Source organism: Neospora caninum, chromosome X (genome assembly GCF_000208865.1).
Source record: "Neospora caninum Liverpool complete genome, chromosome X".
In the NCBI taxonomy this organism is placed as follows: Eukaryota; Apicomplexa; class Conoidasida; order Eucoccidiorida; family Sarcocystidae; genus Neospora; species Neospora caninum.
In genome coordinates this window covers 83553-110751 of record NC_018396.1, presented here as the reverse complement: position 1 = coordinate 110751, position 27199 = coordinate 83553, and the positions used below count along the sequence as shown (strand labels likewise).

The window sequence follows — 27199 nt, the reverse complement described above, 5'->3', positions numbered from 1 at the left end:
TCTGAAATCTGCTGTTTTTCTTTTCAGTAATCAATCCCCTGCTGGATATGTTGAACAACGTCGTAGGCTTTTGTCGTGAAGTTCTCGTAAGCGTCCATGACGCGCGCCTCCATAAATGCGGCGGCTTGCTCCGGGGAGGCATCCAGTTGGAATCTCCACCTGGAAGATACACATCGAAAACCACAGTTGACAAGAATCAAAAAAGAACAGATTCCTGTCGCAAAGCGCAAGTCGCAGAAAATTTCATGGACGATGAAATCATTTGAAAATACAACGCACCATACGGCGAGGCAGGTGGGGCGACGGGCAATTACGTATCCTTTCAGGCACACGCGTGGAAATAAGTTGTTATTTGGGTGTATAGCAGGATCTCCTTGATTAGTGTAGGTAGTGCTCTCCCGTATGGAAGGGCGCTACATGTGCTACAGGGACACCCGGTCGGCGTTCACTCTTGAAAGAACAGAAGCTCCTCGCATGCACTTCATGCGAAACCAGCTTGCGAGAAGGCGAGCGGACTGGAGCGTGCTGCTCCTGGCAGAAAAAAACCGAGTATCCCGCCGGCGAGCACCAGGAGAGAGAAGTCGGCGAAGAAGGCGCCGACGGAGAAGGACAGGGACACCAAACACAGAAGGGGGACAGCAGAGAAGAGAGGAAGGAGAAAAGGAACAAGGGAGTAAAGCCGAAATCGTCTGGAAAGGAAGCCGGCGAGAAGGAAAGAAAGACGCACTTTAGGTTTTCGAGCGACTGCCGTTTGAAACAAGGGAGGCCGGAGTGAAGCATCGTCTGGACCAACGTCATGATGAGATCTGCCTGTTCGCGCAGAACGAGGTATCTGCAGAGAGAAGAGACAGGCTCAAGCGCCGTTAGTGCGCGAGAAACCGTCGGTCAGCGGAGCAAATTAGCTAGCACGATTCGACAGGCAACGACTCAGAGAGAGGCACGGCCCCACACGCACGCACCCGCCCCGTCAACGGGGCAACGTATGTCGTTTCGCGGCCTACTTAGAGTCCACAACGCGCACCGCTGACAGAACCCAGCAAAATGCACGGCGCACACGGATCGCGACGGCAACCGCCCGTTACGGACTCCACTCCGTCGCCGTTAACACCATACACTTGCATAAATCCCTATCGGGAAAGAGGAGAGATACGGAGAGGAAGAGGCATCTACTGACATTGATATATGTATATACATATATACATATAGATATATGTATGTATGTATGTATGTATATATATATATATATATGTATATATATGTATATATATGTATATATATATATATGTATATATATATATATATATATACATATATATGGAGAAGTGAGAGGAAGCGTGGAGTTTGTGCCTGGGCTCACCCTTGCACACAGAGGTGTGTGAAGTGCCGAAAGGTTTCTGTTCGATTGTGACCCCCCATGAGCTGGACCATTTCCTTGGTGAGTTTGAAGGGAGCCTTCTCGAACTGCATGTCGTGGCCCGGGGAGATGTCGAAGACGAAACCAAAGTCGATGTGGATGACGCGCCCGGACTGACAAGAAATCAGGAGATTTCCGTTATGGCGGTCCTTCACCTGAAAAAAGGAGAAAAAATTCCACAAAGCAACGCGCACACGACGCTCGGACAGGCGAAGGAAACCCGAGGGAAGCGGCAGCCAGGGACGAACACGCAAGACCTCCGGCAAGGAAGAACGCACCCGCATTTGTCTCGTTCTGCTCTCTGGCTGTTGCGGAAGGCACTGCATCTCAGCGTCCGCTTTGCTAGCGTCTTTTGGTTTCGTTCTCGCGTTTCTTCTGCGCTTTTCGCATCCAGAGAGACAGGCAAACTGCTTGCAGCCGGTGAGTCTGCTGGACAGAACTCTTTCAGCCCCCGTGTCCTTCTTGGCGTCCTCTCTCTGAGTGCTCTCTTGGGCACATCCGTCCCGCCTCTTCGCGTTCTTCGCTCGCGGCTGCCTCTGACTCTCACCTGGAGAATGTAGGAGAGGACGGCGTAGCCAGCGAGGCTCTTGACGAAGTTCTTCACAGCCATGTTGTAGAGCGCCGTCCCTCTGCCTGTCGCGGCGCGGCTCCTGTCTTCTTTCCTCAACGGGCTTAGATTGAAAGAAATCGCTTTCTTCTCCGCTCCCTCCCGAACGGTGCTTGCTTCTCTTCTCTCTCGCTCCGTCAAGTAGCCCAGAACGGCGGCCGGTTTTGGGCGAACCCAGACTCGCGGCTACGACGAAGCTCGTACTCTCCGGGTTCGGCGTCGGCACAAACCAGGCGTTTGCATCCGAACACCCCGTTTTCTCTCTGTCGTTTCCTTCTGCTTCTCTGTTTTCCGTGTCTTCGCCTTCCACCTCGCGTTCGCGACTGTTGCCGAAAACCAGCGAAAAGAACTCAGGCAGAGAACAGCCGAACTTCCTTCCGATCTGGTGTCTCGAAATTGTGTTGGGAATCAACTCGATGAGGCCGCCAAGCGCTGACGACTGATCCGAAAACGAGGCAGACTTGGGCACCCCTTTCGCTTCCGTCCCAGCTTTCCCGGCCCTTCGATTCTCCAAACCGAACGCCTCCTGCTCGGCCTCCCCTGTCGCTGGGTGCGGCTGTTGTTTCTGCGCGTTCCTCCGCGAGCTCTGGCCGGGGGCGCCCCGCAGCGCCGACGCGACCGCACGCGAAGAGGCCCGCGAAAAGAACGGCAAAGACGCGACTCGAGAGCTTCGCGAAGACGAGACCGCCCTGCGTTGTGGCGCCGAAGAAGGCCTTTCTGTCGGCGGAGTCGACAGGCTCGCAGAGGAAGAAGGCAGAGAGAGCACCGACGAGGAGGCGACGCGCATCGATGCCACTTTGTACGGCCGGACCCAAAGGTCGACGCCGACACGGTTGAACGCGGCGGCTGCAATCTGAAGGAAGACGAAAACGAAGGAACCCCGAGATGAAGCAGGGATTCAAGCTCGCGCGGAAGACACATACACCCACAAGAAGGGAGGGCGGTCTACTCTTCGCTTGGTGTCTGGTTCGTCTCGCGTTTCTTCCTTCCGCCTGCTTTTCTCAGGAGTTGCTGCTTTGCTGTTCGCTTCACGCTGCTCTCTGGCCCTTTTTACCTGGATGATTTGAAGGGCCAGCTGGTCTTGGCGCACGTCGTCGTTCATCTTGAAAATGCACGTGACCCTCGATACTTGCTCCTGCGCGTCGCCAGAAGGCTGCGTGGCGCTGCCCGGACTCAGCGCCCGCGTTTCAAAGGTGAGAGCGTAGGGCACCTAAGGAAGCAGGGAAAGAAAACGCGAGGGAAAGAAATCCTGACGCGGCCGCGCACCCCCAGGGTCCGTCTTCAACACACGTTTGCCCCGTGCTTCCGAGGAATTGCGAAAGCATTCTGCAAAGCCGTCTGTGTGCCGACAAACAAAACAGAGCCCCATTTACCTCGTGAAGAGGCAGGGAGCGAGAACCCGTGCATGCGCTGCGGTGCGCAGGGACGTAAACGGCGGCGCTACCGGGACATGCATGCGAAACCACAGTTACAACGTAGCCACACATGCACAGACACACTCGCATGCGTATCAGCTGATACACATCGACACGCACATGCGCAAAAGCATGCCAATACATATATATATATATATATATATATATATATATGTACGTTCACATATCTATATATATTTATATACATTTATACACATTTATATGCATTTATATAAATATATACATTTATATATATAGGTGGATGAGAGTCGATCAAGGCGTTTCGATGGGTGACAAGGCTCGAACTTTGCTGGTTCAGGCAGTTGCGTGAGGTGGGCCGCCTCGGGGCGCTTTTCACGTCTCACCTTGGCGGCAGATTGCAGGGGAACTGCTGTTTCACTCAGGACACGCACCAAAAGGCGCGAAGGGTCGAGAGGCATCGTCATATCCGACAAATCTGTGCACCTCTGAAAGCCCAAAGACGACGCCCACACCAAAGCTGAAGACCAGAAGGCGAGGCCTCTCTCCATGAATCTCTCTTTCGTTCTCGATACATGCACATAAACATACCTACATACCTACATACATTTCACATGCATATATATATATATATATATATATATATGTATTTATATATATATATATATATGTATTTATATATATATATATATATATGCATATATGTATGTATATATATATATATATATATATATTCACGTATATGTTCTGGAGTCAAATACGCGGCAACAGACAGACAGGGACCTACCTACACGGGCGCACTCCATACTCCTCGTCGGCCTTGCTGGCTAAATGAGCAATGCCGATACATGTGTGTATATTGCAGACACACAAATAGGTATATATGATTTATATGATATATATATATATATATATATGCATGATGTGCATCTGTGGTTGTGTGTGGAGTTGCTTGGTGTCCATCGTGGGCAGCATCGAGAGGCGGGCGTACCACAGTGCGTTCGATTTCCTGTTTGAGGAAAGCGCCTCGTTCGCTGGGGGGTTGGCGCTTCGCCTTTCCACTCAGAGCAGCGAGGGCGTCCCAGAACGTGTACTGGCGTCGAAGGACTTCGCGTCTCTTGGGGGGGAGCGCCATCAAAAGCGCAAGCTACAAAGAGAAGAGAGACGTGGAGACAGGCAGAGAAAGGGGGGAGTGAAAACCGAGAGAGGAAGAGCCCCAAGAACAAGCAAGAGACCGACTCAGAAGAGAGTCGCGGGAGAAGCGAAAAAACGCGTGGAAGCGGAGAGGGAGACACGAGGACGTCTCGCCAAAAGAGCTGACGAAGCAAGCAGCGAAACGAGGCCGTGGTGAGGACAGAGAACCGGCTCTTTTCGAGAAGAAATACAGAGCACAGCAGAGGCGCACGAAGAAAGGGACACAACTGAAAATGGAAGGCCGAAGCCGCATCTTCTCCCGTTCTCTTTGCCCATCGCCCCTCCGTTCCTCAGCCTTACCTGGAGACGCATGCATTTTCCCGCCAAAGGGTCGGTGCGTCCTGGAGCAGCCTCCGCGGCGATTTGAAACGCCTCGGGAAGTCCAATGCCCTCGCCGTCTTCTTTCACCCTCGTCGCCTCGTCGAGAAGAAGAGCCTCCATGGCACGGCCGACGTCGACGCGCATCAGCTGAATCAGCTGCGGGAGGAGTGTCCGATCCAGCAGCGAAGAAGGGTAGAAGGAGAGGCCTCGCGCGGCGCAGATGCGAAGGACAGAAACGAAGGCGCCAGCGCTGAGGAGTGAAGAAGGAGAGAAGGCGACTGCACAGTCCGCACGGCTCCACGCTCGCGGTGGGTCTCGCTTCCCGAGGCGCACTCTTCTCGCGTCTCTTTGTCTCCTGGAAAGAGGCTGACGCTCTCGAACGACACGCGTAAACAGACCTTTTCTGCCGTTCGTCGCTCTCTGCAGGTGACGGCGTGGATCCAACAGATCGCCTGGCGGCGCCTCCCACGCGTCCCCGCCTGTCCGACTGGCCAGCGAGGCCCCGCGGAGAGGCCCGGGGGAAGCGGGTGGAGACAACCAGAGACAGAAACGGAGACAGCGCCGACTGCGCGCCTCCGCCGCCGAGGCCGGGATTTCCGTCGCGCCCAAAGCCAGGGAGGCGGTCGCGTGTGGGGCGAGGATTTGGAGAAGAAACGCGAGTGGAAACCGGACGGAATAGATCAGAAGCCGCGCCGCAATCTCCGGAAAGACAGCGGGCACGCCTGACGGCGGAAGGCCTGTCTGGCTCTTCCACCTGAAGAAGCGCGGGGAGCTGAGGGAAGGCACGAGCGGCGAGGCCAGGGCGGAGGCCTCGGAGGGGGTCGGAAAAGACAGCAGACCCAAGTACTGTAGAAGAAATCGCCAGAGCAAGTCTGAGTAATTTCTGCTTTTTGAGTGCGCTACGGAGTCCGCCAAGAAGGCGTCGCACGGTAGCGCCGTCTCGAGGTGTCGGAGCGTCGCGCTGAGGAGGAAAACGCGAGAGAGGAGATGAAACGAAGGCATGTGCACATGAAAAAGGGAGAAACCCACTGAAGAGGAACGGGTCGTTTCATCAGCAGAAAATACTTTCCGCTCAAACGCCGCCTCCTCCCACTGTTGCCAGGCTCTGCGCCTCTCTACGCACTGACGAAGGGCCCTCCCCCCATGTGCCTACACGTGCGTTCACAACGAAAACGAACTATACCTACAAAAAGGCATGCTTCAAACACTAACGCATATGCATAGATAGACAGATATATACAGAGATACATATACAGATATAGAAATATAAATAAATAGATAGCGACAGGCATGTAGATAAAGAGCGATATAGATGTAGATAGATAGACATGGAAATAGAGAGAGATTTTTAGAGATGATATAGACTGGCAAATACAGGGTATATATATATATATATCTGGACGACGTCTCAATCAGTGGAGAGGGTGTGAGCAATTCAAGACGTCTCGGCATTCGGAAGCCCCCTTGCCGTTGTTTGCTTCTTTTCCTTAACGACGCACGTTTCTCTGAGAATCTCCGGCGGCCACCGAAACCTCTGCACGGCGGCGGCGATCAGGCAAAGGTCAGCGCCTTGGAGGATGCAGTCGAGCGCGGAGACCTCGGAAAAGGTGCTGCTGCGGCGCGAGGCTGCTCGGCTCCTGCCTTCCTCTTCCCGTTTCTCCCTCTTCGCCCTTCCCTCGACCCGCCGCATCTCGTACCGCCGCGTCTCGGCCGCTATCGCTGCGCCAGCGTCTCGCTTGGCCCCAGACGAAAGCGAGCGAGACGTCGGGGAGGCGCGACTGCGGAACAGCGAGGCGAGGCGCGACCGCGGCTTGGGCCCCGCCCCTTTTCTCCAGCCTTCCTTGCTTTCCCATGATTTCGCGTGCGGGGTCTTCTTTCTCGCCAGCAAACCTCCTAGTCGCCTCTTCGCCCCGCCGGGCTTCGCCTTCACCCTCCACTTGCGGCTGCCTCTGCCTCTCCCTCTGTTCTTGTCCGTGCAACTGCCTTCTCGCCACTCCGCATTTGCTTCCTCTCTTGCATTCTTCCGTGCCTCGCTCTCGGGTGGTCTCTGCCCGGGGGCATGGAGCAGGCCCTTCGGGCAGCGCGGAGCCCCCACAGGATTATTCTCTCTCGCAGTTTCGTGCCTCAGCGACGCCCGAGGTGCGGCTAACCTTTGGGCGGGTTTAGGGCTGAGGGTTGACGTCCACGCGCGAACCCTCTCGATTTCGTCGTGGAGAAACAAGTGAATCAGACACACCGGTAGCTGCATGTATGGGCCAGATGCCCCACGGCTCGGGCAGGCGGCAGCGCGGAAAAGCCCGCTGTTCGATGCCTCCCCAGGCCCAGCGTCGCGCTTTCCTGCGTCGGATGTCCCTGAATAATGCGCGAAAAAAATAGACGCAAGCGGGGGTTGCTGGCCGCCGAGCCTTGCTTGGAAAGACACCCACTCCGGCAGCTGGAAGATACAGGTGGGAGCAGGATACAGAGCGACACTGGGCGTCATCTGGCCGTTAGAAATCTGCCGAATCGCCCCTCGGCCTGTGCTGCCGTCGAGGCTCCACCGAGTTAAGTGTCCCTTCTCCCGCGTCTCGCGTCTCGACAGGGAGTGCGTGCGAGCCTCCGGTCTTGTTCGTTTCTCGCCTTCTGTCTTGCTTCTTTTCCCACGCACCGCCTCTCTGCGTCTTCCGCTGTCGGCGGTAGCCGCCTCTCGGAGCGCCGCATCGTCTGAGGCAGCTAGGGCCGCCCAGCCGAGGCGACGCTGCCCGCCGAGGAGAAGAAGAAGCGACTGCGAGAGATGGAGGAACTGATGTCTCGCGTGGTGGTCCTCTTCGTCGCGTGCATGCATCCACCGAGACGCGCGCGCAAAGAAAGCCAGGGAGCGAGCGCAGGACGGCGAAGAGTAGCAGGCAGGCAGCAGCGAGCGGGGAGAAGCCCGCGACGGACTCGCCGCAGACGAGGGTCGAGACGGAGGCGACGGACTCTGTTTCGGAGACGCCTCTCGCGCGGAACATCCAGCGAAGCGGATGGCCGACGCCGGCGTCGCCAGTTTGTGTGGGTCTTTCTTTTTCCGCGCCGCCTCGCCGGGCGCCTCCCCCGGCGCAGGAGAAAACAGCGAGAAGGAGGACGCGAGGTGAAGTGGACAGTGGCACGAGGCGAGATACAACTCGTCGGCGGGTCTGCTCAAGAACGCCAAGAGCGCGCCGAAGCCTGCTGCGGCCACAGACCGCCGACTCTCCAAGAAGAAGCACAGTCGGCAGGAGCAACTGGCCGGCAAGCAAGGCCCTCCGTTTCCGCTCTCTTCTCGTCTTTCCTGGGCCTTTCCTGTCGTGTCCGCCAGCGAGAGAGCGACGGCGTCCGCTACGAGTCTGCGGGCGGAGTGGTACCATCCGGTGCCAAACGTGCAGAGAAGAAAGGACGGCGCGAGAGAAGACGCATGCGCTCCGAGTCTCGCCGACGGACAGCGCCAAGACCCCGACCGATCGATATCTCTTCTTCCCGGTCCGTCGTTTTCTCTCCCGCTGGCTTTCTCGCTTCTTCCTCGCTTGCCGCCCATCCACCCTTCTTCGCCTTTCCGCACCGCTGCAGGCAGTGCCCAGCTATCTTGCTGGGCCTCAACGAACGAGGCCGACAGTGCAGCGACGTGCGAATGGAGACAGCCCGAGCTTCCAATCACGGACTTTGTCTTTCGAGGCGGACAGGTCGCGGGGCGAAGCGCGTGAGGGTGGGGCGCCGCGACGGCAGGCGGCAGGAGCGGCAGAAGAAGCGCAGAAGCCGAGCCGAAACCGAGAGACATTGCCGACGGGCCGCGCACGCATATCTCCACTTTCGGCGGCCACAGGAAAGGCGTTCGTTCCTTGCTTTCACGTGGCTTTGCCTTCTCTCTCTCGTCGTTCGAGCTTCGCTCCTCCTCCCTCGCTCGGCTTCCCGACGGAGACAGAGACGTCGGCGAGAGCGGCGAGAAGAAGAGGCGGAACTTCTCGTCCAGATTCGCCGACGCGGGGGCGCCAGCGAGCGGCGGCCGAGGAGGCAGCGGTTCCCGGAAAGCCTCCAGGAGAAGCAGAAAGAGAAAATGCACTGCACAGGGCGAGTGCGAGGGACCGCTCGACGAACTCTGTGCAGCCCACTCGGAGACCGGCGAGCCCCAGCTGCGGCGCGCGTGCGCGCGCGTCGCGAGGTGAGCCAGGAAGTCGTGGGCGGGGGATCGGAAATCTTGAGCGAGCGCGGCAGAGGACAGGAGAACAGAAGTCGCCACCAGGGTCGCACAGGCAAAGGCCTTCTCCGCCTGAGACAGAAGCGCGACTGTGGGGGCCAGCAGTCGCCGAGATCTCTCGGAACAGGAAGGCGACGTCGACGGCTTCGGAAACAGAGCAGCTTCGTCTGCTGCAGACTCTCTCGGCGTGTCCCTGGCTTTTCGGCCCTTCTGCGTCCTGCCTTCACTCCCGGTCTCTCCGCTGCGGGGGAGGGGACACGGGCTCGGGACGCAGTCTTGTCTCCCGAGAGACGCGTCGAACAGAAACAGATCGGGAAACGCAGCTCGGCACGCAGGGCGGGGGGGTCGCCGCACCACCGAGCGAAGAAACGTTTTTAGCCGGCCCAGAGGGCGCCTGGCGCCGCCGCCTGCTCCGTGGTGCTTGAGTCCCCGCACGCTCCCGACCACGGCCGCGACAGAGGCGACGGTGGCGGCTACCGCAGCTCGTCGGGCAGCCAGAGCCGCGTGGAGCGTCGCCGCAACTTGCGCGTCCCGCAGGAGAGAAGAAAGCGGCGAGGCGTGCGGAGCGACGGCGGGCTGCGGCGAGAAGAGGAGGGGCGCTGGGCCAGGGTCGAGGCGGGAGAAGAAGAAGGAAGCGAGAAGAACGTCGCGGTGAATGGCCTGGAGACGTGGCAAGACCCGGTGAGCAAAGGCCCCCTTGGCCGACCAAGTGACGCCTAGAGAGCCCCAGTAGGCAGCGACGTTGAAGGGAGACGGCGCGTCGACTTCCTGGCCTTCGACAGTCATCACGGGGGTTGTTGGCTCCGCGCGTTTGAGGTGACTTTCCGCCGTCTCTAAATCGAGGATCAGGCCGGACTGCCGGTCCAAGACATCGGCGTGCATACACCTCCAGGTCGCGGAAAGCAGCGACGCGAAGAAGGGCTCTGCTTCCAAGAACCTCGCAAGCGGCGCGCGCCCGTCCCGTGCCGGCGGAGAGACAGCCCCACACCGAGGAGCCGCCAAGCCACAGCTAGACTGGCCGCTGCTCGGGAGACAGCGCGACCCGGCCGGTGTCTGTTTGGCGAGCTGGGGGGTTCTCGCCTCGGTGTCGAGCCGGGGCCGCACGTCTCGCCGGGTCGGGGCCTCGCCGCGCGACCCGGAGACACAGAGACCGTCTCCGTCCTCGCCCGGAAGTCGAGGTCCGGGGCTCGCCCCGCCGGCCGCTGAAAGCGCCCGTGTGGCGCCCTCCAGTTCGCATATCAGGCGCAGCCAGAGCCAGACGGGAAGAGACAGCGGCAGCGCGGCAGGCTCCTGGGAGGCCGAGGAAACGCCTCGAAGCAGGTCGAGCGCAGCAACCGCCACGGCGATCAACTCCCTCGGAGACGGGGCCTCGGCCCTCGCAAGGGGAAACGAAGCCGAGGACGCGGGAGAGAGAGACGGCCCGGGAGCCATCGGGGAACTCGGAGGCGACGCGGTCAAAGTCGAGAGCGTCTTGAGGGCGGCGGTCCATGCACCAGCTGCTAGCCACAGAAGCGTCTCTCCGGGCGAGAGGCGCGATGCGAGGTCGACGAGGTCGCGAACGTGTTCGCGGGGGATGGCCGTTTCGACGGGGAAAACAGGACTCGGTTTCGGGGTTTCCCGGAGAGACGCGCTCGGTTCACGGCCTTTCCTGTGGAGGCTGAAGCGTGGTAATCGATAGTCCAAAGCCTTCTCCTCACAGACAGCGTACGACACTCGGCGTCCCTTTCCTCCCTCTCGGTCTCCCTGGCTTCCTCGCGGGTTTATCTCCGCGCGCTCGACCCCTGCGCTGCGTCTCTTTTCTTCGCTCTCGCCCGTTGCCTTTTCCTCGCCTTCCAAAGGGCGTCGAGTCGCACTGGCGAGCCGGCCGCCTGAGGCGGAATCCAAGACTTCCTTCCCTTCCTCTCGGCCTTGCTGCTGGTTCTTCGTTCTGCATTGCTCGCCACACAGATCTCTCTCTTGAGCCTGCACGCTTTCTTCCGGGGCGTCGCTGTCGGCCGCCACACGCGCTTGCGACAGCGGAAAGAAGAGGCTGAACAGCGAGGAAGCGCTCGTCCTCAGTGCCTCGCACAGCTCTTCTTTGCATCGCTTCCAGGCCTCCTGCCTGCGCATGTGCTCGATCTCGGGCAACGCGAAGCTGGCGGCGTCTCCGCCCGTCTCCAGAGGAGGCGACAAAGTGGCGGAGCGCAGCAGGAAAGCGAGGCGTCGCAAGTCTCTGAGAGCGTCCTGCGCGTGGAAAGAAGAGGTGAAGGTGAACGGCTGTCCAGCGCGCCGCCAGCTCCCGTCTCGGCTACTCCACGAAGCTGTTTGTTCTCGCTTCGCAAGAACCCCCCGGATGAGCAGAGCCTGGAAGAACAGACCCAGGCCGGTCCCGGCGAGGGCTGCTGGCGCCACAACGGGAGGCGGGGGCGTCTTGACGCATGTCGCAGGCACAGACACGACAAGTGCTGTGGTGTCTTCGCGCGCGGGGCTGGACGGTCGCGAGCACAACGAAAAACGTTCAGGCTGAGAAGGTTGCGAGGCGGCCAAGGCAGAGGCCCCGGTCGGGCCAGGAGGAGCAGACGCGCCACGGCGACGCTCGAGCGGGGCCTCCCCGGGACAGAAAAGGCCGTTCGAAAGCGTCAGGGGCGGGGCATGCGACAGGAGGATCTGCCAGCAGACTGTCGCGAGGGTCTCGCGCGAAAAGACCGAAGTGGAAGCGAGCGGCAGAGTCGTCAGGACGAATTCGTCAACCAGGGCGGTTAGGTTCGCTAACGCTGCTGGCCGCAGCGTCGCCCTGGTGATCTCGGAGTGGCGACGCAACGCTTCGCTTCTTTCTTCCCCTTCCCTGTCCTCGTCGCTCGGAAGCCTCCCAAGAGGCCCGCGCGTCCCGTCGCCTCTCGCCTCCCCCGCCTCCTCGGCCTGCGCGTCGTCTCCGCGTTCCGCATGCAGGGATATATTTGTGCTGTCTCTGCGCGGCAAGTCACCTAGCGACGGCGAGGAAGGCGGTGGTGGCGGAAGGTATGAATCGCACTCGATCGCTGACGTCTCCACCTCTTCGTCGGACGCGGCTCTCCGTGCCTCGGCCCCGTTTGCGCTCCCTGAGGACTGCGTCTTTTTCCACGCAACCCGAGCGGCCCAGTGGTAGTGGCGGTTGAGCGTGAAGCGTCTCCGCTCTCTTTCGTCTTTCCTCTCCGCTTCGCGGCCTTTCTCTTCTCTTCGCTTCTCGCCGGTCTCACGTAGCTTCTCGTGGACTGCGTCCATGTGGAGGCTGTAGCTCTGCACGACGCTCAGGAGGTCAAAGGGCGTCTTCGCCGGAGTGCCGCGAAGAAGCCCAGCAGAGAAGAGCTGAAGAAGAAACGCGACGGCGAACTGCTCCGAGACCTCCCGCCTACGCCGCTCGTGTTCAAGCCTTCGCTTCTCGCGTTCCCAGAAGCCTGCTAGCGCCGCCTCGACGACCGCCCCGACCTGGGGAGGAAGCGACGCTCCACAGACACCCGGAAAGGGACAGGCGCCGATCCTCCCAGATCGCCCACAGCAAGAGGAGCTAGAGTGGACGCGGAGGACGCGCACGGGCTGGGCTTTCAAATGAGTGAAGACGTCCCTTTTGCCATCGCCGTCGAGATAGTAGACGAGGTGAGGGTTCCGTCCAGTGCCGATCTGCGAAGGCGCCGAAAGAGGCAACAGACGCAGCGAGAATTTGCAAGGCCCTATTGAGGCAGCGTCACTCTCCGACCTCCAATTCGCTTCTTGGCGTTCGTCTGTTTCGCGTTTTTCGCCTTTAATCTCCTCGCGCGCTCCTGTTCCTTCTGCTTCCCCACAGCCCCCGTCGGAACTCGCGACACTCAAAACTGCCCCGTTGCCATGGAGGCACGACACAGAAGCTTGGTCTCGCGCGGGAGAACTCGACTCTCCTTCTTGGCCAGACCACCGAGCGGGCTCTCCCGGTCTTTCCTCGTCTCTCCCCGCCTCTCCTCCATCTCCCTTTTCTCGTCCCTCTCCTCCCGCTCCGTTTTCTCCCTCTTCTTTTTTTCGTTCCTCTTCCGTCTGTCTCGGGTCTCGCTCTGGCTGTCCCTTCTCTCCCTCAGCGTCGTCTCGGTCCTGCGTTTCTCGTCCGGGAAGGGAGGCGTGCGAGAGTCGGCCAGCCGGAGCGAGTCGCGCCGCAGAGAGAGGAGACGCCACGAGAGACAAATCCGTCCCTTTTCTCAGAGACGGACTGCGTTCGTGACTGTTCCCGTGAGAAAACGTCGACATGGGGTGAGTCAAGAGCGAGGCAGGGAGAAAAATGACAAGCTCCGGTTGCTGGGGGAAAAGAGACGCATGGACGGTTTGTGCGAGCAGCGCTTCTTCACGCTGTTCTCCCCAGTCCCTCGCCTTCCCCTCCGCCTCGCCGGCACAATGTCCACTCCAAACGCGCTCTTCTCCCGCTCTCTCAGAGACCGAGGAAAGAGAGGATGAACAGTGCGTGCACGAGCACGGACACAAGTGCCGGGAGTCTGCGTGGCCTCGAGGTTCGCCGGAAAAGCCGCCTGCGCCGCGCTCCGGTTCCGCGGCAACTCTCCGAACGGTTTTCGCTCGCTGTTCACTCTGGACGCAAATCTCGCTGCTCGAGGACCACGCCGGGAGGGACGACGCGGGCGAAAGAAGAGAATCGGCAAGTGAAGACGACTTCCGATCTCCGAACGGCGAATGGGACAGATGCGAAGACGCGAGAGAAGCCGAGTGCTGCGCGCCTGCTTTCTCTCTCTCTTGTCCGTGTGGGTGTGCTTTCGGGCTCGGAGCCGAGTTTCCCCTCGCTCCGTCGCGCCGCTGTTTCTCGCCTCTCCCGCTCACAAACGGAAGCACGCGAGCCTGGCGAGAGAAGAACGGACGACTGGCGAAGGGCGACAGCGGCGAAGCCAGAAAAGGCAGCAGCCGCGGAGACGAGGACGGCGGCGAGGATTCGTCGAAGGGGTCACACGCTCTCTCTGCGCCGCCGTCTCTCTCGTCTCCGCAGCAAGCGAGATACACAACAGGCGCCACGGGACAGCTGCTGCAGGCCGGAGCAGGAACGGCGGGCTTTGCCCGTCTTTTCTCTGCGAGGAGAGTCGCGAGAAGGAAGAGAAGTTGAGCGGCAGCGTCGCTTTCCCGCGTTTTCGCGAGCATACACTCGGTCCACACGGCGAGGCCGAGTCTGTCGATGAGGAGCCGAAGGGAGGAGAAGAGCGCGAGGAGTGAGGCGTGGAGGACTTGCAGCACTCTTTGCGTCGCTGGATCCTGGAAAGGCGCGTCCAAAAAGCCCCTCTTCTTGCCGAGCCCGTTCGTCTTTCTCCTCTTGCTGGTCTCAGTCGCGCAGCTGAACGAGGAAGACGCGCCGTGGACGCTCTGCGAGCCTCTCCCGAGAGGCGACGAGGCGCTCGGGGCCGGAAGGCCCCAGACTTGCGAGGCAGGGTGCCCAGACTCGGACGAGGGAGACGGAAAGAAAGAAGGCAGAACAGAGGAAGGCAGGGGAGCGGAAGCGGTCGCGGAGGCCGTCGCGGAGGCGGACGAACCGGCGGGATCCGCTCCAGCCAAGGAGTTCGTGAACCTGGAGCGAGCGGAGGCGGCCGACCAGGAGCGACGGTGAAACAGAGTACAGATCGGCACGTGGGGCGTCGCCACGGGCAGAAGGTACGACGTCGCTCTTGAGAGAAACCCACGCGGCTGCCTCAAGTCTTCTTTCAGCAACTGGCGTCTCTTCTTCGCGTCCAGCCTCGGGATGGGGACTTCTTCGAACGCGGTCGCGACGAGCTGCAGAGACTCCCCCAGGACGGCGAAGGTCTGCAGACAGGGGGGAAAAAATACGGCGGGAGGCCGCGTGCGAGGCGGAGAGAGACGAAGCACGGACCGGCCGCTGGTCAGACCGCAAACGCATCTGAGTGCTGATCCCTTGCCTCCACCGCCCTCAGCTTGCACTTTGGCCCCCCGGCTCGACAGGATTCGAAATGTCTCTAACTGTCTGTGGCGGTCTGTGCGTCCCTTCCCGCTTCTCGGCGCTTTGGTAAGGCCTTTTCAGAGCCCCGGTCCGAACTGTCCACCTCTCCACCGTTTCTTCGACGGCGCGGCCGCGATCTCCGGCCTTCTTCCGCTGACTCTTCCCCGTCCTGTCTCTGCTGCGCCGCTGTCTCCTCTTTCATTTTGCTCCCCAGTGTGTGCTCGCCAGCTTTTGCCTACCTGGACAAGAGCCGCGACCGCGTCGACTGAGTTGAGGAGAGCAGGGACGACTCGAAAGAGGCGTGAGAGGAGCGAGAGGACGCAGTGCTGTTTTTTTTCGATGTCCTTTTGAACGGCAGCCAGGCGGTCCAGAGACCCCGCGGGCGAGGGCCGAGGCGAACCGGAAGGCGAAGAGGCACACGACGCGGCCGAGAAAGAGTCGGCAGAGGAAAAGGAGGAAACGGCGAAGGGGGGCGGATCACACAGAGTGGAGGCGAGCGCGCACGGCACGAGGGCCAAGCGGACGAGGTCTTGGAGAGTGCGCAGCAAAACTCCACACGCCTGAAAAACCAGGGAGACGGAAGGAGACAGGCACGTGAAGGACACACGAAAGAAAAAAGATGGTCGAATGCAGACAGCGCCGCGATGGGGTGACTGCTGATCCGCAATCTTTAAACGCTCTTTTCGAGTCTCTCCACGCGTCTCCTGTCCTTCGTCTCTACGATTCCGTTTCCCTCCCAAAGGCCCTCCTCTGTCGGTCGGCTGTCCCCTCCGCGAAGCGCCTGCCACAGCCTCGCGTCTTCTTTCGTATTCTCCTCTCGCGCCGTACCTGTCCGGTCCCCATCAGCGTTGCGAGGACGAGCGCAGGCTCGCCCTCTCCTCGTTCTGTCGCCTGCTCGCGTCTCTGCCCGTCTCCCAAAAGAATCGAAGACAGAGCGGATAGAGGAGACAGAGAAGAGAGAGGAGACAGAGAAGAAAGGGGAGGAAGGGGAGAAAGGGGAGACAGAGAAGAAATGCCGCTTGAAGGCGGCGAAGCGAGAGTGGATTGGGGGAGAGGCCATCCGACTGAGAGAGAGGCTGAGGCGCTTCCTCGTTCAAGGCGGAGGACCCAGCGCTCGGCCGCGAGTTCTGCCAGCTTTGCTATTCAGAGGAAGAAGACAGCAGAGAGAGTCAAAACAAAGTGGACGCAGAGGAAAACGGAAACGACAGAGAAGGGTGACGAACAGAAGCGAAAAAACACCGAGACTGCATTTTTTGTTTCTTCATCTTGACCCTCGTTTTGGGTGTCACAACACTTCAAAGTGCAGGTACATCCGTATCCATATACATGCATATATATATATATATAGGTATATATAGGTATCCCTATATCCCCATAGATATGAATGTACGTAAACATGGATCAATCTGCATTTAGGTATGTACATATATATATATATATATATATATATATATAGGGCGCAGAGCCTGCGTGTGTGTTTGTTTGAACGGGCGTTCTGCGCCAGCAGAGTCTGTTTCGAACCTTGGAGGTGGAAAAGCGATGCGCGGGATTTTTTCAGCAGAGAGTCGCGTGCCGCCTGGGAAGGCGACTGAGCAGCCGCTGCTTCGTCCAGAAGGGCGAGTTCCACGCGCGAAGACCCGAGAAGAAAGGCCGAGAACGCAGAGACCGAGCAACTGCAAAAGTGCTGAAAACGGAGACACCAAAAGTCGCGAAAAAGCGAATGAGAAGCGGCTCTGGTGCAGCTGGAGAAGACGAGACAAAAAGGCGGAAGAGTCGTGGGGAAACAGGCGAAATGAAACGGGAGACAAATCATGCCCGGGGAAAAGGGAGAGAGCACAAGGTACCGAAGAGACAAGAGACAGGAAAGGGAAAGGCCAGAGAGGAACATCACCTTAAAACGACACAGAGAGGAAGATGGGAGATTCAGTTGGCTCTTGAAGGCGCCGCCATCTCCGAACAAAACTAGGTTCTTTGTCTTTGCCCCGAACAGAGGTCTTCCCTCTGTCGGTGCGTTCTTTCCCACCTGTTTTGCTCTCCATTCGCTCTCACTCTTTTCCCCCCGCATGGTGTTCGTTTGCGCTGCGTCACCTCCTGTCCTTCCTGCTTCGTCTGCATGCTTCCTTCCTATGAAAAAAGCCGCCCCTTTCCTTTTCCTATTCTCTTCTTTCTCGATTTCTTCTCCGTTTGCCTACGCCTCTGCGTCACTTCAGCTTCTCGTATTCTCCCGTCCTATCTCTTATTGGCCTCCTGCTTCTTTTTCCTCGCTCCTTTTATTCTCTCCTTTCTCTCTCCCTTCTCGCCCGTTCTTCCTCTTTTCGCGCCTCACCTCAGTTCGCCGCTGGAAGAGCTGCTGCGCAGCGACGGCAACCCAGAGGAAGGCGAGCGGCAGAGTCTCCGCGAACGGCCGCGCTGCGGGAGGCACCATGGCGAGTAGAATCTGTTTTAACAAGCCCCGCGCACGCTCTCGCCGGACTTCTCCCTTGGTCACGCCTTCGCCTTCAACGCGCGTCTGACGCGCAGGAAACGAACAGATAGAAACACGGCAATGTGTCCAAGCGGTGGAAGGCGGTCTGCATAAACACCCGAGACAGAGGCGTACCCCGACCTTCCGTTTTCACCCTGTGGCTCTTGCGCTGTCGCCAGCTCTTGCTGCCTCGTTCTCCAACCCATCCACGCCACTACTACGGCTGTCTCCTGCCTCTTTCTTCTTAGTAAACAATTTAAGTCAGCGAGGTCTCCTCTTTCTCCTCTCTGTGTCTGTGTCGCTGCCTTCCCCCTCTCTGTGTCTGTGTCACTGCCTTCCCCCTCTCTTCTTCGAGAGTACCCCTGCTTATCGGTGTCTCTCGGCTGCCTCGTTCCGGACTCACAAACGCAGGCAACGGCAGCCTCTCTTCCTGCGGCACGTCGCGCGCGACTACCACCCGCCGCTTCTTCCTCTTCCTCTCGCGCTTTCTCTCCCCCTCTCCCTCTCTCTCCCCCTCTTCCTCCTCATCTCCTCCCTCCTCATCTCCTCCCTCCTCGTCTCCTCCCCCTTCTTCTTCCGCTCTCTCTTCTTCTCCGTCTTCTTCCTCTTCTTTTTCCCTGCAGTCCTCGACGGTGAGCGACCAGGGGGAAAGGCACGCCGCGAGTTGGAGGAGGCCCTCTTCGTGGCAGATCGCGTCGACTCGCCGGAGCTGCCTCAGCCGCACAGCCCGGCTCGCCGGCCAGGCTGTCTCTCCTCTCTCTGGGCGGCGCGCCTGCGCGCCTGCTTCCGAGAGGCTCTTTCCTGGCGCAGGCGAGAAGAAGGACAGCGGCGGAAGAGACAGCGCGGAAGCCTGCGAGGACGCGCGCCGTCGAAGCGGCGGACTCTCGGGCGCAGCAGCCCCCGCCGCTCCCAGAAGCGCCGCGGCCCGCTCGCGCGCGACGAGCAGCCAGATCTGAAAAAAACGCAACTGACTTCCTTTCGCGTTTGCATGCGACACGACGCCAGGAGGAACGGGGAGACACACACGCCCCGGGCCCCCGTTTGCCGCCGCCAGCTGCTCGATAATCAGGCGTAATGCATGACCACGACCGGATAAGCCCAGAGAGGAGCACGGAAACGGAACGGCACACAGGGTATGCGGGAAACGCGAGAGGAAAGAGCGGCAAAGAACCGCCGCGACGGTTCTCTGCGCGTTTGCCGCTTTCGCTCGAGAGAAAAAGCTGAACGCGAACAGCCAGAAGACGAAACGGCCACACGTCTCTCTCCCTCGCTTTTCTTCGCTGTGTTTCGTCGCGCCCAAGCGCCGGCGAAGATCACAGAGTGCCGGACGCGCGTTCGTCGCAGGCCTTTCTTTCCAAGTGCCGCCTCTCTTCCCGTTCTCTCTGCTTACCTGTGCAGCCGCCTGTTTGCATGCGACTTCGGCGAGTCGCCGCGCACCCTCTGCGGAGCTCGCTCTTCTCTCCCTGCCTGCTTCGCTGCAGCTGTCCGTTCCGCGGCGCCGCCTCTCTCGCCCCGGCCCTCTCGCATCTCGCAGATTCTCCGAGACGCCCGGCATCTCCGAGAAGATCCGCGACGAAGCTCGAGTCGTCGCCAGGCTCCTTCCCAGCAGAAACAGCTGCTCGCGGACAACGAATGCCGCGGCCTCACGGGAAGACGGGGACAGAGGCCGGAAGGTTGCTGGGAGGCCGTGCGGGCCCGCGGGGGAAAGCGTCGCGAGGAAGCGTCGAAATTCCCGTGCTTCGTCGCGCTCAAAAGCGTCGCCTTTTGACCGCTCTTTTCGTCGCTCCCGCGGCTTTTCCTGGAAAGCGCCGGACGCGTTAAGGCCCGAGTCACGCGTGGAAGTGTCTCGCTCTTCTCGGGACTCCCGAGAGGCGCGTGGTTGAACGCCCGAGAAGGGGCATCCGTTGACGTTGTCTTTCTTGCCTCGATCTAGGAACGCAAACAGCGATTTTGCCTTCCACCTCGCCGGCGCCGCCTCCGCTTCCTCTTCTCTCCCTTCGCAGTCCGGCAGTTTCGGCTCTGTTGCCTCGTCCGGGCGTTCGCGCCCGCACCCGCTCGCCACTCGAGCAGGCGCGCTGCCCTGGGGATCCTCGCTCTGTCTTCTCTCCGCGTCTGGGCGAGAGGGGAGGGCGAGACGAGCCGTCGCGTTGAGCGACGCATGCAGAACGACAAACAGGGTACGGTGGAAGAGCCTGCAACAAATACCGAGAGAACAAGACGAGGAGACGGCGAGAAAAGTGAACTGAGAAGAAGAAAAGACGCAAGGAGCAAGAGAGGGGGTGAGCAGCGTAGACAGTCGCGGAAGGACAGACGCAGAAAGCCTGTTGGGAAGTTATCGGGGAAGGCGCAGGGTGACAGGTTTGAATCGAGTGAGGAGAAAGCACGCAGAAGCGAGCAAGAGGCAGAGCTAGACAGGAAAAAAGCGGTGGATGGAGGAACGACGGAAGACTTCCAAAAGCACGGCGAAAAAAAACAGGAGGCGCAAGCAAGGGTGCACGGCGAATTCGCAGAGAACAGGTGCGAATCCCGGCAAGTCGGAAAACAGAGGACCCTAGAGGCGACGCCACAGACAGAAGAGTGTTATCTACCCTGAGCACGCGCGCACGTCCCCGCTCTTCTCTCGTGTTTTCCCTCAAAACGGCCAGAGACCGCGCACACAAGCGTGAAGAGAAGAAAACAACTTACGCGACAAGTTGTGTCATCAACAGCACCCTCTCTGGCTCTGGCGTGTCAGGGCCAGGCCTTCCTTCGTCTGTTCTCTCCGCTGCAGCGTGGAGAAGAAGAAGAAGCGGCTGAAAATCTTTCAGGAGCAGCCAGGAGATCTCATACGCGGCGTGGGCATTTACGCGTTGGACACCTTCCCCTGGGCCCTCGGCTGCTGCGTCGCCGGCTTCCACTCCTGTCGCCTCGCCTGTTTCCCTGTCTGGACCTCTTTTGCGTCCCGCCTTCCTTCGCTTCATCCAAACGGGGAACAGAGAGACGTAGAGTTGCTGTTTTCTGTGTCGCTCCGCCTGTCCCCTCTGCCGTCGGGACCGTCCTTCGCAGTCTTCCTGCATTTCGTCTCCTCGCCCTGCCGATCTCCCGCGGCGTGGCGAGGCCGCCGAGCGAGAAGGCGCCCAGACGGTCCATCCGTCGCAGCAGCAGAGACACACGAGGCGGAAGAAGAGGACGCGGAGAAGACTGGAGACGTACTGGAGGCCAGCGGAAGATGGCGCGGACGGGCACTGTCGTTCATGGCCCTGGAGTACCGTGCGCAGGAGACAGGAAATGCACTCGAGAAGGCCCGAGAGATCAGCGAACAATTTCCCCCCTCTCGCGGGGTCACGAAGATACAGAGAAAGAAGTCGCAACAGGCACGCAGAGCCGCCGCTTGCATGCGTGTCTTCCTCTCCAACGCTTCCTGGGGCTTCTCCACAAACTGTCGCCTCTTGTTTTGACCGTGCCTTTGCGCGCTTCTCTGCTTTGTCCTCCGTCTGCTCTTTGTCTTCCTCTCCTTCGTGCTCGAGCAGTCTGTCCTCGCTGCCAGGGTCCGTGTCTGCCTCTCCGCAGCAGGTTCCGTCTTCGCGCCGGCAGAGAAAGGGAGAGCAAGGAATAGGCAGAGAAGAGGGTGCGAGCGAAGAAGCGAGCGAGAGAGAGAGGAGGAAAACTTGGTGCTCGAGAAGATGAAGAAGAAAAACCAGAACGGAGAGCGCGTCCGGAAGATGCAGGAAGCACGGCCCTCGGAGGAGCGCGAGAAGAACCTGAGAGACACAATACAGTCCACAGCATCCGTTAACGATGTGTGTGTGTGTGTGTCGAGGCGATTGACCTGACGAAGGACGTGTAAAAATGAAGGAAGACAAGGAGGATCGCCGATGCATGCAACCTCACACATCAAAAATGCGGAGGACGAACGGAGTTCGGGCAACCAGCGAAAAGGAGGGGAGCGCCGGCAGGGCTCTCATCACACGGAAACACGAACGACGGACAGCAGTGAAAAAAAAGGGTGTTCGAGAGAGAAAAAGCGTTCGAGCCGCCACGAAAGAGCGCGTGAAGAGAGGGACGAAAATAAACTCCAAGAAAGGAACAGAGCAGGTAGGGCAAAACAGTGTAAAGCTCCGAAAGAGACGGACGAGGAGCGTATCAAGAAGAGTCAAAAACGCAAGCGAGACAGAGTCTTCACTGACCCGGCACTTTGAGTGGACCAGCATGTCCTCCAAGACAGTCGCCAGAACAAGTTCAACAGCGCCCCGCGTTGGATTCTCAAGAAGCCCATCGCCGCGTCCGTTTCCTTCTCGCTCCTTCGCTGTCGGCACCTGGCATCGCGTTCCTCTCACAGGCTCGCGTCCTTGACTTCCCGCGTCCACGTTGCCCTTGTCGCGGCTGTCGTGTCGCGTTTTCAGCAACCTCGGAACGTGCGCGACGAGCCCGTGGAGAAGGCCAGCGACGCCGCACGCCACCAACTGGTCGCAGGCAGCGTTTCTTCGCCTCTGGGCCTTCTCCCATCCTTCTCCCTGCCATATCCATTCCTCTTCTCTCTCTCCTGCCTTTTCTCTCTCTTCTCGCTCTCTCTCTTCGCTGCTTTCTCTCCCTTCTCTGCGCGGCTTTCGCGTGCCAGCAAAGGCCACGGAACCCGTCGTCCGTCTCGAGGAAGACAGAAGAGAGGAGAGGAATCGTCGCACGCCGTTGAGACTGAGGAGACCGAGAGCGCCTCGTCGCTCTTTCTTCCGCGAGACTTCCTTCTCGCCGAGACTCCAGGACGCGCTGTCCGTCGTCCCTCTCCCCTGAGCTGCCCAAGGCTGCGTCTCGCGCAGGTTCGTCTCTGTCGCCACAGCGCCTGCAAGCGCCAGCCCTGCGAACGACAGAAGCCGGCATCGGTGCGCGAAGGCGAGCCCCGTGTCTCCTCCGGGGGTCAGCATGTCTCCTTGGTCGCCTTGTGAAAAGGGCGACGGGCGCAGGCCGGCCAGATCGCCCCGTCCACGAGGCGACTGCGGCGAGCCAAGAGCGAGAGAGGAAGGGAGCAAAACAGGCGAAGACGCGAGAGAAGAAACAGAACTTCCGCACCGACTTGCGCGCCTTCTCAAACGGATGAGGCATTCCTGTTGCTTGACCAGATCGAGGCTCATGCTCACAACAACATCGACGAAAACGACGAACCCGTTGTACGTCGGCTCTTCCCCTCTTGCCCCGACTTCCCAGTGTGTTTCCTGTCCTGAAAAATGCATCGTCTCCCACGCGCCTCCGTTCCCCTCGCCTCGCTGCTCCGCTCTCGCGCTTCTGGACCACGCGCCTGCGGGGGGCCGAGGCGCCCCACCCGACAGCACGGACAGCGGCCAGGCAGGGGAAGAGACAGGGGAAGAGACAGGGGAAGAGACAGGATGGGCGAGGCAAAGCTCGAGAGCCGGGAGAAGACTGGCGGCGAGAGCGCCCCGCAGAAAAACGCCTTCGATCCACCAAGTATAGACTCGGCCGCTCAATGCGGCAGCCGCCGCAGCCAAAGCGTTCGTTTCCGCATTCATCGCAGCCACGGAAGAAGCGAGGGGCGAAGCAGAGGAGGGGATGAGTGCGGCAGATTTCCCGAGGTTGGTGAGAACCCCGTGGGGCAATTCCTTCGTCTCTCTCGGACTCCACCCAGGCAGAGACAGGAAGACTTCGTTTTGGAAAAGGCCGGTCAACATTCCGCAGAGTTGCTGCGCCATTTCAGTAGTCCCTAGAAGGGCTGCCGGCCCGCCTCGCTGCGCTCCGCGAAGAGCAAGTTGGAAAGCGTCTCTGTCTCCAGGTGTCTCTCGCGGGGCGTCCACAGCCGGGGCGCAGCTGCAGGGTGGGGCGAGGGGCGGGCGGCGAGCGACGACGCCGGCGAGAAAGAGAAGAGCTAACTCCCGCAACTCCGAGAAACATAGAAGGAGAAGACGCTGTTGGGGCCTGACGGATGGGTTCTGCAAGCAGGCCTGAAGAAAGCGCGAAAAACAGCTCACACATGGATCGCGCCCCGTCGGGGCCTTCCCCAACACGCAGCGATGAACGCCACCACACGAAGACGAAGAAGGCGGAGAAGAAGGAAGACTCGTCTGTGCAGAGAAGCCATGACGAGAGGCAGCGAAGAAGACTCGCGAGAAGAGGGAGGTAAGGAGATCTTCCGCAAGCGCCTGGGGCTGCCCGTCTCCACTGAGAAGCGAGGCGAGAGCAAACAGGTTGGACACCAACTGAGACTGCAGCAGAGGGGTGTCTCCCAAATCCGCCAAGACGCCCAGGCGAAGACATCCCGAGAGACAGGCCGCGATGCCACAGACTCGTCCGACCTCGGCAGGTGCACGAAAAGTTGAGATTGGCGAAGAAGACGATGGCACGCAGGCGCCTCGGGCGTTTTCGTCCCGAGGCTCGCCTCTCTGTGTCGCGTCTCGTGCATCTCTTTCCTGTCTCTCGCCCTGTGCCTGCAAACGGCCCGAGCCAGTCTTCGCTCGGGCACCTGCGGGAGCACTTCCCCGGAGCGACGCGCTGGAGCCCGGGCCCGGGAAGGCCAAGGCCATGAGAGCCTTCGCCTGCGGCGCGACCGCGGTCGCATCGCCCAGGAGGCACCGGACCCAGCGGGCGAGAAGGTGAAGCAGGAAAGACTTCTCGGGGCAGGGCCCAGCAGCCGTCCGCGAAGACCCCGCGAGCGAGCCGAGAGCGGGAAGAGGACAAGCGTCCGAAGAAAGAGAAAAAGGGTGCTCAGGCAGTGTACCGACGGTACCAACGGCTTGCGCCTCAGACAGAAGACGACCCGCGCGACTGGCTGCGGATCCCGCCTCGGTCCATTCCCTGAGGAAGCAGAGAGCCTCCTTGGGTGCGTCCCGCTCTCTTCCTACGCTGGAAGGCAGACAGGAATCGGCGAGGGCGAAGGAAGAAGACACAGTCCCTGTCCCACTGCGTCCCTGGACAGCGGCGCTGGAAGGGCCCTCCATCCGACAGGGCGCGCTGCGGTCTGGCTCGATGCGTCCTTGTGATCCCTGTCTCTGGAGTCCAGCGGCGGACGGCTTCTTTGCACTCGGAACCCGTGAGAGGCATCTCGAAGTCGTCAGCAGACGCGAGGGCAAAAACGCTCCGCGACGCTGGAGAGAAACGGCAGAAGCCGAGGAGAGGAAATGGGAATCGACCAGTTGGGTCTCACTGGCAAGATCCTTTCCCGCAAGACGAAACTGGGCAGCGAGGTCCAGCTGTGGGACTGCATGTTCTTCCTCTCTCTCTAGTTCTTCCCGTCTCTCTTTCCACGCCGGCATGCACCCGAAATTCTCGTACACTGGCGGCACCCTGCGGGCGTTCGGTTCCCTCTCTCGGCGAAACGTCCCGCCCTCTTCGAGTCGTTCTTCCGAAAAACACAGAAACGAAGGCGTGCGCGATGGACAGCACGACTCGCTTGTGCTTCTGTCGCGAGACTGCGGAATCCTCTCGAAAAGGACACCTGGCCGGCCGAACCGGGCGCCGCCGAGGCGTCTCTTGTAGACCGTTCGACTGAAGAGGGTATGCGCAATCGCAGCCGTCTCCCCCACAGTGCGGTCTCCGAGGAGACACTTGCGATCTGTGTCCCTCCAGCCTCCTGCGGGTCCTCTCCGGGCTTCCTCCTCCAACGCCGACGGCTGAGTGACGAGGGCCTGCCGGCTCGAAGCCGCCGAATCCGTCGCTCGAGTGTCCCCTTCGGCCGGCGTAAATCCTCGGTGGAAGGAGACAGAGCCGCGGGACGCCGCAGCCAACCGCAGAGACGCCCGGGCCCCGCCGGCGCATCCCGCCCCATCGCCTCCGACCGCAGTTGCGGCGACCGTGGCTCCCAACGGAGACGCACCTGGGTCCTTCGCATGGCGAGCGCAGCTGGTCTCAGTAGGCGGCGATCGCTCCAGAGAAGCCAAGGACGAGGCGCGAGAAGCCACGCGTCGAGAAGGGACACTTTGGTGATGTAACGGGGCGTGGGAACGCGCGAGAGGAGACCGACCCTCGTGGATTCCGAGGAGCGCCCGAAGCAGACGCGGAGCAGCAACTGACGGAAGGCGCTGGAGAGACACGGCCAAAAGACACAGGGAGTCTTTTCCAGGGGGAAGAGAGGCACGGGACAGAACCGTCGACGGCCTCGACTCCAGGGCTCTGTCCTCGTCCCGCCCGTCTCGCACGGCGCCGCCCTCAGGTGTTCCCCCGCCTTCCTTTTCGCTCGCTGCAGGCGAATCGGATGCGGAGAGAAGCAGAGAAGAGGAATGGAAGGGCGGAGGGGAGGAACTCGACGGGCTGTCGTCGCGTGTGCACGACTCTCTTCTCCCCCCTAGCTCTCGCTGTTCCCTTTCGTGTTCCCTTGCCTCGTTGTCTCCTGCAGAAACCGGCCCCCTGGCGTCGCGCGGTTTCGGCGATGTGCGAGATGGAAGGGGCGAAGGAAACGAAGAGTGTTCAACGCGTGATTCGTCTCCGTGACTGAAAACCGCGTCGTGTCCGCTTCGCGCTGTCGCCTCGTGAACCGCGCAGGCATCCGCGAAGTCGCGGACCAGTACGGGGCCGACAACGAAGAGGGTGTCCCAGAAGCCGCGCACATCCGAGGGCCGAAGCTGCAGCGAAAAGAAAGAACCGAGAAAGAATTAAGGGGACTGAGAGACACAGGCAGTGCAGCCCTTTGGCCAGAGGTTGCATGCATCCTGCGAGACGGCTCGGGGAACACCACGGCGCGGGACAAAAACGCTGGAGACACACAGACAGCTGGCCCGAGGCCCACGGTTTAGATATCTTCTCAAGAGAGTACAAGACGTCATAGAGCTCTGTGTCTCTGCATGCGAATGGAGCAACCTCAATCGATCCACGGAGACTCCGGAAAGAAGTCAAGACTAACACCAGAAGTGGGAGTCAGTGGAGCGACGAGCCTCCGCAGTCGAGTTGAAAAGTGACGACACGCGGTGGGCATCAGGAGCAGGAGCAAGAAGTTTCGCTGACGCGATCTTGTGCGGGCTTTCCGGCCTCAATCGCGTCTTCTGCCGTCGCAGAAGATTGGTAAGAGACAACGTAAATCCTCGAAAAGACATGTGATGCCCATGCAGCTCCTTGCATCACCGCTCGCTTACCGTCGGGAGGTGAGCAAGACACTCCGCGATTTCTCGCACGGGAGGGAGGGCTAACGGTTCCGGCTGAGACAGCAGACGCGCCAGAGGGAGTGAAAGCTCTTCTCTGCTCGAAAGCAGAGAAGGCCTTTGCTCCTCTCTTGCGCTGTGTCTCCCTTCGCCCCACCAGCTGTCTCCTCTGTCGCAGGTCCGACGCGAGAGCAGCCCGCAGTCCCCTGACTGTCTTTGTCTTTGACGTTCTCGGCTGCCGGCTCCGTCGGAGCCGCCCCCTGTTGGAGAAGACCCAGCTTTTCTTTGTTCGTTTCCATCTTCCTCACTCTGTTCTTCACCTCTCTCTGCTCCCTGCAACGATTCCACTTCCTTTCCTGGCCTCGAATCGGCACACGCCGGCAGGCCGCTGAGGTCCCTTCGAGCCGCGCATGCGGAGGAAGAAGAAAAGGAAGAAAACGAAGAGGAGACGGAGGCAGTGCGCGCTGTTTGTGGGCCGAAAGAGGGAGGCGGATCACCTGGCGCAGGGTTCGCCATTGAGAAGAGGGGCGAGGAGAGGGTAAGGAGAACAAGGAGGAGACGAGAAAGCAGCGAAGAGAGAGAGGTTCATGTTTCGCCACCAACAGAAGAAACGGTTGAAGACCCAGACGGTAGG

At 60.1% G+C, this 27199-nt stretch overlaps 1 protein-coding gene across 1 annotated transcript; it reads right to left on the bottom strand.

Annotated features, from left to right (window-relative positions):
• Positions 1–23: 23 nt before the first annotated feature.
• NCLIV_044900 (hypothetical protein) lies at positions 24–27081 on the bottom strand (the record flags this gene model as incomplete). The annotated part of the gene is made up of 19 exons (XM_003884038.1): positions 24–159; positions 728–832; positions 1358–1569; positions 1962–2047; positions 2226–2874; positions 3076–3231; positions 3802–3903; positions 4407–4562; positions 4910–5891; positions 6430–14894; positions 15288–15608; positions 15877–16187; positions 16570–16732; positions 17375–17557; positions 17916–18464; positions 18903–19704; positions 20198–21252; positions 21679–26052; positions 26560–27081. The coding sequence occupies 19 exons, from the start codon at positions 27079–27081 to the stop codon at positions 24–26; spliced, it is 19329 nt and encodes a 6442-aa protein (XP_003884087.1).
• Between the last annotated feature and the right edge of the window lie 118 nt (positions 27082–27199).